This window comes from Rattus norvegicus, chromosome 1, assembly GCF_021556685.1.
Source record: "Rattus norvegicus strain SHRSP/BbbUtx chromosome 1, alternate assembly SHRSP_T2T, whole genome shotgun sequence".
In the NCBI taxonomy this organism is placed as follows: Eukaryota; Metazoa; Chordata; class Mammalia; order Rodentia; family Muridae; genus Rattus; species Rattus norvegicus.
Window position 1 is genome coordinate 144,982,335 of NC_141534.1, and position 11,864 is coordinate 144,994,198.

Genomic DNA, 11,864 nt, shown 5'->3' on the forward strand with positions numbered 1-11,864 from the left:
CAGTAACATGGAGGCCTAATAACACCTAGAACTCCCCACTCAGGAATCATACTCCCAATGTCAGCTGCCAACTAGAACTGACCAGCTCTTCAGATTCCCACACACCTTCTGCTTGCATCCAAAGACAGTTCTGATATCCTAAAGCTCTAAGAGAAGTTACCTAGCCTTCTCCTCTCCTATCCAGTTTCTCTCTGTTCATGAACATCAGGAACATTGGCCTCATAATCAGGCTTCAAACCAGAGAGGGGATGTCGACCTCACAGTAAACAGCTTCCAGAGTCCCTGCCAGACTCTGCTTGCACATGGGCTACTGTGGAGTCCGGAGACCTCAGAGGCCAGGACAATGTAGGGGAAGCCAAGGGTGCCTGGGAAAAAGGTGGGGCACAGCCTCCAGGAAGGTCAGTACTTTGGGAACAGAGGAGGGAGAGAGAGAGAGAGATCATAGCCTCCGGCTCCATTAGAGGTCTGTCTGAGGCTCTGTTGCTCCATAAACACCACCCTCACAAACATCCTACCAGTCTTCCTTGCGATACCAGCCAGGGTGTTCTCACTAAGCAAGCTAGAAGGGTATGAAGTAAAGCCTTGAGAGCCTCCTTGACTCCGTGTCCAGCCTCTTATTTTACTATTAACTTATAATAGTAATATATTCACCTACATGTATATCTAGGCATATGATCGTATACATTATGTGTCCGTATCATCCAGAAGGATAAAGACAATCACCTTAATATTTAAATGCCAGAATGTTTTAAAATGCCAGACTGTATGAAGTCAAGGTCCTTCTTAGACTCAGCTTCCCCATCTGTAAACAGGACTAGTTTATATTTAATTCATAGGGTTGGAGCAGTGTCTGGTATACAGTTAAGTGTTGAATAAATGATACTTATAGTCATTTATCTGGTCTTTACAATAACCAGTTTTCTAGTACTTAGTACTGTGATCAGTTTACTGAGCACACGGCAGAGCTGACTCTTATTAGTAGTGACCACATGTTGACGGTTTTCTCTTCGCCGGGCTGTGGCGTGGACACTGTTTTAACAGTGCTCTCCTATGTTACTTATCTCTGCCTCACAGATAAGGAACTCAAGGCCCATGGCAGCAAAGGGATTTGTCCACAACTAGAGAGAAGCCAGGCCAGAAAGAGCAGTGGGAGACAGAAATTGCCCAAATCTTCAAGTCTAATGATGTCTGCTTGGAGTTAGGATCCTAAATCTTCAACCACCCTAAACCACACGAGCCTTTGTGGTGGTACAAGCCAAGCAGAGGCACCAAAGGCAGAAGTTGAAGCCAGGAGAAAGGACTCCCAGACCTGCTGAGTGCCCCGTTCCCCAGCCATCCCTGTAAATAGCTCAGCAGAGCGCTCCTTGAGTTTATTCCTAATTGGCGTGGGCTGCAGGCTCCAAGGAGCCCCAGGGCTGCCAGCTTTCACATAGTTGCTGCCTCTGGGGACCCTGAATTTGGAAACATTGCCCCAGTGGGAGACACGGGAATGGAGGAGGCTCTAGCTTTGACAAAGTTCCCCCAAACAGGGGGCAGGGTAGTGCAGGAGGTCACACCAAGCACCTGGGAGTGCCACTGAGAAAAGAAGCCACCAATACTCTGGGTAACCCGCTGAGTCCCTTGTTCTCAGGGCCCTGAATCCTTGAGAACATGAGGAAGGTCATGCCTACAGCCTTCCAGGCCCCCAGCTCCAACTTCTGGGGAGCCTTACCTTACACACAGGAGAAGCAAACACTGTGGTGATCCCTCCCCAAGTGGAGGAAGACTCCAGAGAACTCTCAGTGGAGGGAAGCACTTGAATTGTCACTCTTGATGAGGCAGGCCATCCGAAGGAAGCCTGCACCCATGACTAGCTACCAACAATTCTTTTTGTTTTCCAAAGCAGAGTCCAGAGCATGGCTCAGAGAGTGACAATTGACTCTGGCTTAACTATCACACTGGGTCACCAGCAGATCTGGGTGACAGGGTCTCCATCCAAGCCAGTCACACAACAGCCAGCTACCCTTTCCAAGTCTCTAAGAGCAGAGTGGTTCTGTAATGCTGCTCTTTGGTCAACAGAGCTTTCTGGCAGAAAGTTCTCCATATTTCCCTTTTGGGAAACAGGTCAACAGGGTACCCAACTGAAGGGAGGGTCAGCCCAAGGACAATGGAGCCATGGAAACCAGAGCACCAGTAGGGGTGCACTGAAGAATGGCTGCCAGTTCCCCCAACACCGCTGGTCCTATCTGTTGGAAACTTCATGGTAACTCAACCCTCTAAGACTACAGTTCTGCTCTTGTTTTTCTTTGACGAATCTGTAAAATGGGGATAACCAGCCCTGCTTATACAACTCAAATAGCTCTTGCAAAAACCAGCTGAGCAACTGCAAACTGGGACTTGTGATACAAATGCCTGGTGGACAACTCTGGGGAGCTGCGTCCACTACAGACGGCATCATTTGAGTGATGGCCTGGCTTCTGGAGGGGGGATGTGTGACCAGCACTGAAACCTGTGATAGAGAAAAGAACCACCCCTGGGTCCACTCAGCCATGTCCCATCTTATATCCCACCTATCCATGCTGGTTAACAAATGTCTTCAGCAAAGCACTAAGTAGAAAGCTGGAGAAATAAATTCCAAAGTCACCTCTCCTGTCCAGTCCCCTCCAAATGCAATGTCTACCACTTGCAACAAGGGCACCATGTTGTTCTGCTTATGCATGATTTAGCAATAAAATATATATCTCACAAGCCCCAAACACTCATATTTATTAAATTATCATATGCTTGGATATCTCTAATCCATACATTAAATATTAAATATCTCCTCTTATAGGAGGCAAGAATAATTTACGATAGATGTTCTAATATCTTCCCATACACAGTTGGAACTGCATCCCTCCAGCAAATGGATGACACCTTTGCAAGGACATCTCCTCTAGGCCTAAGCCCAGGGCTGGGAATGTGGGTCATAGAGTCAGTTGCCCAACCTCTAAGGAAAGGCTAAGGACCCTAAAAACGGTCTAGAGGTCCATCTATTTGGTCCAGGCAGTTACTGAAAAATTTATCCTGTGTCACAAACTCTGCCAAGTAAGTTCTGGTTGACCTGACTTTTCTAGACATGTTGAAGGAAGATGGGGGAATGACGGTGAATCGCAGCCAGTGTGGACTCTCCTGGTGCCCACCTCTTAGCGGTATCACAAGGTCACTCTCATTCTCCCAGAGAGATCCTTAAAAGAGGTTAATCCTCCAGGGGGATGTTTCCTGTCACTGAGAGGGCAGACGTCCAAGTTGGAAGGGACACTCTGACCCACGGCCTGGATTCCCAGTTAGATTTACAGGCTCAAAGTAGCTGCAGCCCTCCAAGACATCTCAGGCAGATGGGGAAAGCCAGGTTCTAACTCACTGTAATTGTTCCTCTCTTATTCCCAGCCTGCCACTGTCCCCCCAAGGCACATGAGCCCTGCAAGAGCCACTCAATGGAAAACCCGAGATGGGGGCCCCAGGTCACAGAGAAAATGTCTCGACACTGGTAAGGGCCATACACAGAAAGGGCCATGGACACTCACATACCCATCTGGAGTGTGGCCATCATCCTTTCTAGATGGGAAGGGTCAGCTAGCACATTCAGGCAAGGCAAAGGCAGCTGGCACCCTGCATGACCCTAAGGAATCCCCCAGACTCAGATCAACCCTCCTGTGCCCACCAGAAAGCACTCTCAAAGCTTTAGCCAGGGGTCTCCTGGATTTGCCCAAACTACCATGTTCTTAGTTCTCAGGTAGCCTCAGAGCTGATGTCCTTGGCCCCAGAGGTTACTATGGAAGCTTAGCCTTCCAGCCACACTGAAGCTGAGGATTCTGGGTCATGGGACATACTGAAATCCAGCAACAACCTGGCCTCAGTATAAAATCCTGCCACCAAAGGAGTCTACCACCCTAGCTTTCATCCTAGAAATAACTCTATACAGGGTCTAGTGTCTCTTCCTTTCAAATCGCACCTCCAAGGCCTATCTCACCTCTGCCTACCCTCTCAGGCTTAACCCCAATCCTGGGCCTCTGAACCTCTATGGCCCTGGTTCATATTTTCGCTAGGATTCTAATTCTTACCAGCCTTTGTCAAGGCTGGGTCATCCACCTCATTCCTTAAAATCGCCTAGAAGCCTAGAGAGCGGAGCCCCCAGATGCCCGCTTCGGCCTGCAGAGCGTCTCCAAGGGAAAGGGAAATAAAGGAAACAAAAACCCACCAAACGCCTGGAACCCTGATATACAAATGGCGGCTCAGTGCCCCAGACGGTCTTTACTGGCCCAGGCAAGTGATCTCAAGAACATCTGACCCAGCGATGCCACAGCTCTACCTCCGTCTTCTTTCCACCACTCAAAGGACACACCATCCCAAGCCAACACAACCTTTTAGGCCCAGCCTAAGGAGGCAGCCTAGACAACACACCATCTTGGCCACCACCCTCCTGCCTTTGTGACGTCAGAACCTAGTTGGGTGTGGCTGCCCATGGACCCTTCTAGATAAGTTTATGGTGTATTAAGAGCAACAGTAGCAATACAAGGCTGCCCTTTTGAACAGAAAAGCAGCTGGACTATGACCGGATGGAGACGAGGTCTACCCTTCTGCCCTTTGATACCTTGCTGCTGATTTCCTCCTTGTAATAACAAGATAGCCAAGGGGGTGGGGTCTCTTCTACCCAAAGCTCTGGACGGGCATGGCCACCACAAGAATTAGGGCCACAAGGAAACAAAACCTTGTCTGTCTAAAAACTCAACAAAGAGTTCACTCTCAGAGGAAGGATGCTTTAGAGGGGCCAGAGAAGATACCATCTCTTCATGCCTAGAATCTGTTCAGCTACATGTCATTGCCCAGAGCTCCAGGCTGACAGGCAATGCCCCCTCCTGACCCTGTATTTCTAGAAACATAAATCTGAAGGATACATTTCCAGGCCACTCTAGGGTTGGACCCTCTCCTGCCTTGTGTTCCTCTGTCTCTAAGCCCCACCTCTTCCAGTAGGGCTTGGGTTGGGGACCTGGGATATATGTTGGACAGACTAGTATTCAATGCTAGGGTCGGATGGTAGGCTCGGGAAAGGCCACCTGTCCCCTTACTCTTCCATGTCTTTAAGGGTAAGATGGGAGGGGGACAAGGGCATGCTCTTCCCTGGATGAACAGGACTCCTTCCCTTTCTGAGACTCTCTGCCTCTGGGTTGGGAGTCTGAGCCCTTGAGTTTAGTCAATACCAGACACAGACATAACAGGACACTGGGGGGGGAAGATGGGGTGAGGAAGGGTCATCCAACCCCTGACCTCTGACCTTCTCTACCACCATTCTTTGGTGTCAGATGGATTCAGGAGAGAGTCCTGATGGCCTGCTAGAGTCCAATTCACACTGAGGGACTCCCAATATCCCTGCTCAGATCTCCTCAGACACTCTTGTGGGATTCTCTAAGGCCCGAAAGGAGCAAGAGAGGCCAACTGTATCTCCTCCTCCCACCAGTGTTTCCAGAAACAACTAATCCTCCTCTTCCCTATAGAACTGCTTCCCCAAACCTCATTTTGAGAGGTGTGACACCTCTTCGTGACCATAAAGAGCCTATCTGATTGTGACCAACCCTGCCTCCCTGAGGGTTCCCGGGAATATACACATCCTTGGAGCAAAGAACAAGGCAGACACAGCTCACTGACTCCCAAACTCTCCAATCCTGGGCACATCCTGAAAATCCCCAAGCCCAGCTCCAGAGCACAGATCACTAAGCTCTTTCCACTCATCCCTTCAACCCAGGGACCCCAGATGGTGCACTTCTAGCTTCCCTGAGACAATTTTCCTCCAGATCTTGCTCCCAGAGAGATGCTGGCCTGCAAGTCGGTAGAGGCTCTTCCCTTGTCCTCTTCTCCCCTCCCCTTGCCCCTTTGCTGTCTATCTGGTCAGCCTTGGCCAGCATGGATGTGGTAAGGAGTGAGAGGCAGAGCTAAGATATGGGCCAGGCTTGTCTCCAGGAGTCAGAGACATCTTCCAGGGCTGTCCGTCTCCCTCAAAGTGTAAGCTGTCTCCCTTAAACCAAGAGAGCTGGTGGCTTAGGGGAGAGCCTGACTGCAATTCCTCCAGGCTTTGTAGTCCTGAGGCAGTGGCTGGAGCAAAGATGGGGAGGAAACTGAGAGGGCAGTTCCCACAGCACACTGGGTCCCTTCTTGCTCTAGTCTGTCCCCAAGGCAAAGAGCTACCCTAAATGTCTCCCTCGGAGCCTGACCACCATCCTACCCAGTCCTGGAGTTCCCAAGGGATGGGAACACTGGGGCAAAAAAACCAATGAGCTTTCCTCTGAACATCCCAGGGCTATCCACACCCTTCTCAGGGCAGAGAGGTAGGAGGAGTGGTGGTCACCTGGCTGAAGAATGAAAGAGAGGCTATGGAGACTCCTAGCACCCAAGCCCTTCCTTTCACTCCTTCACAGGCCCCATCCCTACCAAAGAAACACAACAACAAGAAATGAGCAGGCCACTACCGCAGGTCCCACTCAGACGGGGCAAACGAGCCAAACGCCACGCAGAGTTCAATTTTTGAGGGGAAAAAAAGGAACCGCAGAATTGTGGAAGAAATCCCCTTCCCAAATCACAGATCCTCTTCGCTCTTCCTCCTCCATCAGCCTGACTCAGAATTATCCTGGGCAGTTATGGAAGCCCAAGCCAGGAAAGGGTCTGTAGGCGCCCAGATGCAGATGAGGGTGGGAAAGGGGGGGATGTCTCGGAAATGCCCAAAATGGGGTTGGAGAAGGCGGCGGGGGGGGGGAAAGGAAAAGCAAAGAGGTAGGCGTCCATGACGGCCTGAACACGTCCGAAGTCTCCTCAGGAGCAGCCAGCTTCCAACTTGTTTACTTATTGGCATGTTTTGTTGTCTCCAAAAGGTAGCAGTTAAAAAAAACAATCTCAATTGGTTCTCAAGCAGTCCCTAAGTCCCTATCTGTCACCTTCCCTCCTCAGCTAAGGATAGCCTCCGCCGCTGCTATCTGCCACCGCCTGTCAGGAAACCGAGCCGCCTCTACTTTATTCCACTTGAGCGTGGCCAAACTGTTGCTATTTAGTGGGGGGCAAAGAACCCAATTCGCACCCTCGAAACGAGCCGGCAAAGGGTTGGGGGCGGGGACAGGAGCTGGGCCCCGGGTGCACTCCGCCCGGAAGGGTCCTCTCCTGGGAGAGGTACCCATCAGTATCATCGGATCACGCCTGGCTATGGCTGGAGTCACCTGGAACACGCAGCCCTACAGCATCTCCCGAGCCAGGGCGAGCCTGATGCGCACCCGGCGGGCTGCGAACAGAGGCGAGCTGGGGAGCGCAGGGCCGGTTCCCGGGCCGCGGGCGGGCAAGAGAGAGACGCGGAGCTGGGGCGGGGGTTGGGGGGGCGGGTTGGGCAGCGGCCGCCTGACTTACATGGAAGTGATATTCCTTGAGATGTCCGTGATGTTGATGCTGGCGTTCCCATTGCTGTTCCCTGAATCCTGCCCTTCCAGGAGGGGAAAGAGGTTCCCATCGTCCGGCCGCCGGCAATTGATCTCAGTCTTGCTGCAGACACAATTTGCAGGGCAAGCCAGCACGGAGCCCACATAGTCCAGCCAGACGCTTCCCAGCAAGAAAATCCGCCAGAAACTACACTTGGCTGGGCAAAGAGAGACATCCATCTCCGATCGCTGCTTCTAAAAAAGAGGAGGAGGAGGAGAGGAGAGGGGGGTGGGGTGGGGGGAGTGGGGAGAGCAGGGGGGGAAGGAAACAAAGACAGCGAGGGAGGGGGGAAGGGGGAGGGGGCCTCTGCCTTTGAAACGCCGAACGATCAGATGCAAAATCCTTCAGCGTCGGAAACCATCGCGGCCACCGCCGCCGCCGCCGGGTGGGAGCCGCGGGGAGCGCCTAGTGGCGCGGTCTGCGGGGCATGGTGGCCGGCTCGGCGCTCGCCGGCTTGCGGGGTCCAGGAGCTCTGGAAACGAGGCGCGCTCTCCGACTCCGAGACTTTGCAGGGTGGCAACAACAGACGGTGGGAAGGCAAAAATAATAATAATAAAAAAAGAAAAAAATGGTGCTAAAGTCACCAAGTACCACCTCCTGGGCAGAATTAAAACGGACACACCTGCAAAACACACTCGCACACACTCACATACACACGCGCGGAGCTGGAGGAAGGAGAAGAAGGAAGATGCAGTCGGAGCTGCAGCAGCAGCCGCGAATGGCTCGCTACGCGCCTGCAGAAATGTACAAGTGCTCCGAGCCTTACGAAACGCACGGGTTATCGGAGCGTCTTCCTCGGCTCCCTCCCTCCCTCCTCCCCTCCCTCCTCCCTTCCCTCCTCGCGGCCTCCTCCCCCCGCCCCCCGCCCGGGCTGGGAGAGGCAGGAGAGCGGAATCTCCCCCTCCCTCCCCTCCCCACACCCCTCTCTCTCCCCGCCCGTCCTCTCCCTCCTGCTTCCCCACCCACCCACCCACTCGCCGGCTCTAGGCTCTCGCCGGTACCGCCACCCGGAGCCGCGCCGCTGCCCGCCCGCTCCACGCCTAGCGGCCCCGCGCCCGCTCGTTGCAGCCGAGGGGAAACCGAGACGAAAAGGAAAAGTTGCAGTTGGGATTCCGAGGGTCGGCGTTGGGGGGAAGAGTTGGCAAGCTGGCTGAGCCACACGAAAGGCGTTCTCCCTTCCACTTTTTGGCCCTTGTGCTGCCCGGTTTTGCTGCAATCTCCTCCGCGTGAGGAAGCGAAATGAGCGTGGCCGAGGTGACCTGGGGTGCTCCCCAGCCTGGGTGAGGGGCTCGGGCTCGCGGACAGTGGAGGGGACAGGAGCGCACAGGAACCCAAGCGAGGCGGCCAGAGACATCGGCCGCAGACGTGCAGATCTAGATCTGAATGACACTTATATGGGTAACCAAGAGTCCCGGGAGCTGGGCTCGGCTTGGGAGGGCACTGCGGGGCATTCCACACTGGGTGCTCCCGAGCCCATTGCTCCTTCTTGGTGGTGCGTTTTGGGTTCTGCCTTGGGCAAGCAGGGAGCAGAGAAGGGAAGAAGGAGGGAAGGATCCTACAGGACTGCGCTGGAGAACCGAGGTAGCCCAGGGTGAGCGATGCAAGCGAAAGAAACGGCCAGGAAATTGAGATGCGAGGGGCATTTTTTGGCAAGCACCACGCCAGCACCGTCGGAGGCCAGCTTCTTGGGCTCAGCCCTCGGGTGCGCCGAGCTGGCAGCCTGGTGAGGGGGCGGGCGGACTGCTCTCTCCGGATGATTTGGGGGGCACAGAACCTCCTCTCTCCCTCCCCCCACAAACACCCCTTCCTGGTAGAGGCTCAAAACAGGTGCAGCCTTCGAGGCAAGTTTAGACCTGGTCGGGAGAGAAGTATATCCCCCGTTTTTTGCCTTGATAGGATTGTTTTAAAAATAAAAGGCAAATGTAAATATGCCAAATGCGAGCTATTTCCTAAGAAAGTCTGAGATTTTGCTGTGGGAAAGGAGAAGAAAGGGTTAGGGGAGTCTGAGCAGGCAGACACACTACAGCATTCACACGCAGAAGAAAGCAGCGCTCTCCTCCCCGAGCTTGGGTGAGGGCAGGCAAGGAAGCAAAATACATTGAATTCAACAGCATCCAGGATCTGAAAGGATTCTCCCCCGCCCCCCTGTGGTTTCCAATGCAGGTCATGCAACTTGCAGGCAAGATGGGGGAAGGGGTATTGCGGTGCCACCAGCCTGCCCCTAGTGCCACCGACAGACAAACCTGATGTCTTGCCGTAACACTTTTTGCTGGGAGTAAACTTGGATGAAAAGAGAAAAAGAAAAGAACATGCCTATAAAAGGCAGTTTCCCCGACTTCTCATTACATTCTGCCTTCCTTTTGCCCCAGTGAGACTTTTACACCCTGTCGCCATGATGGCCTTGTCCTCAGAATGGCATTTTGCCCTCCCGCCAGCAGGAGGGGACAGAGTGGAGACAGCCTTAGACTCTCAAACCAGATCCTACTGGCCACAGGCCAGTCCCTGGTGTCCTTGTCCACTGGGAATCTCCCTGACACTTCAAGTGCCATCCTGAGTGACTTTGGGGTTCTCTGAGAGGCAGGGAGACTAAGGTGTAACCAACACACTGGAACTTGGGAGATAGCAGAGGAGAAATAGGAAGCATTTCCCAGACTACCCCAGGGGAGACAGAGAAGCTGACTGCCTGAGTGGGTTTAGCAGAACTCCAACAAGGAGAAAGGCAGAGTTGTATCTTAAAGTGTGCCCCGCCTCATTTTTAAAGACGAGAATGATTTATAACACTCCCTGCAAAGAAAGAATCTTGTCCATAAGTCAGGTTTACAAGCGAAACTTTGGAAACCTCTTCAGAGAGAAAAATTCAGGCTGTGAAGCAAGAGACTCTGACTGGACGAGAGGTCTTTCATCCTTGACAGTCGGGTGGGATGAAGGTAAGGTGCTAGAGTCTTGTGGGAGCTGGGAACCAGCTTAGGAAGTAAAGCTTAAAAGGGAGGAAGGCTCTTTTTCTATGCAAGTGGGAAGAGCGAGCGGAGTTCTACTCATGACCATGGACAAATGGATTAGCACTCTGGGTCTCGGCTTTCAAATCCATGAAATGACCGCATGGATCCAGATCTCTGCTCCCCTCTAACTGGTGGCATCTATAGTCCCTGCAAGCTTGTGACAGATAACACAACTCCCTGGGCCCCTTCAGAGACTTCCCAAACCAAAGATTTTAAGAAGTTCCCCCAGGTGATTGACAGGCATGAGGTGAGAGGGGAAGCTTCAGAGACCTGCAGCTTGAATCATCTCTGATTCCCCAAGAGTCTTGGGTGACGGGACCTTAGAAAGGAACAGCGATTCCATGTAGGTTCGAGTTAGCATCCAGTTAGAATAAACAGAATGGAGTGTCTTGGGTGCCTGCAAAAACAGAACTTTGGGGCTGGCAAGATGTCTGTCATCAATAAAGTATTGATCACACAAGCGTGAAGACTCAGCACCCATTTTTTTTTTTAAAAAAAAATAGATTTAGCAATGTACACTGCTGGGGTAGAGACAAGAAGACCTCTGGTACTAGCTGGCCAGCAAGATTCAGTGAGAGACCCTGTCTCAAAAAGTAAGGCAGGGAGTAATCAAGGAAAACAGATATTAACTTCTGGACTCCACATACACCCACATACATGTGCATAAACATGAACACACACACACACACACACACACACACACACACCATACACAAAGCAGATCTTTACATTTTCACTGTCAGCGCAGCTCCTACAACCCGCAGAAAAGCAGCCAAAGTAAGCCAGAATTGGGCAAGGGACTAGGACAGAGTCCCTGGAATAGAAGCCCTCCTCTCAGTCAACAGGTGCCCAGGACATTTGAGGCATCTTGTCGTCTTGCTAAGAATGTCCTGGCTGACAAGGAAGAAGGACTCGTCACATCATCCTAAATTCCCAGTATGTGGCCTCTGTGTCCTGGACATATGACTCATCTCAGCATCCAATCAGGATAATCTGTCCCCATCTTCTCTCCTGCCAGATGGAGTTTCCTAAATGAGAAAGCTCCAGAGCGCACATCAACCCTCCAATCCCCCCGCTGACCAAGAAGAGACAAGAAGGAACCAAGTTTGTTTGTTTGTTTGTTTCCCTGTACAAAATGTAAAAGCTCCAGAAAGCTTTCACAGCAAGGCAGATGCAAGGGCTTCCAAAGGTTCCAAGGAAGTCTCCAACCACATAGGTCAGATAGGGCTGCCTAACAGGGCACAAAGGTTCTGCTCCCTGCATATATATTCAAAAATCAAGCACATGTCTCTTTCTTAAAGGAACCTGCTCCAGATGTATGAATGGTATAACTCCTGAGGAAGGATTCAAAGCAGCGCATAGTTCCTGTACCTAGGAAAGGAGAAGAAATCT

General features: G+C 52.1%; 1 protein-coding gene across 9 annotated transcripts in view; it reads right to left on the reverse strand.

Moving 5' to 3' along the window:
* Positions 1 to 9,520, reverse strand: part of Ntrk3 (neurotrophic receptor tyrosine kinase 3) — a 381,715-nt gene extending 372,195 nt beyond the window's left edge. For 3 of the 9 annotated variants that reach the window (XM_087551663.1, XM_087551655.1, XM_087551665.1), the window contains exons 1-2: positions 8,123 to 8,256; positions 7,405 to 7,977 (exon numbers count right to left, since the gene is read on the reverse strand). In XM_087551663.1, the coding sequence (XP_087407789.1) occupies positions 7,405 to 7,652 (248 nt within the window). In that variant the 5' untranslated portion in view covers positions 7,653 to 7,977; positions 8,123 to 8,256. 9 annotated transcript variants of the gene reach the window in all.
* Between the last annotated feature and the right edge of the window lie 2,344 nt (positions 9,521 to 11,864).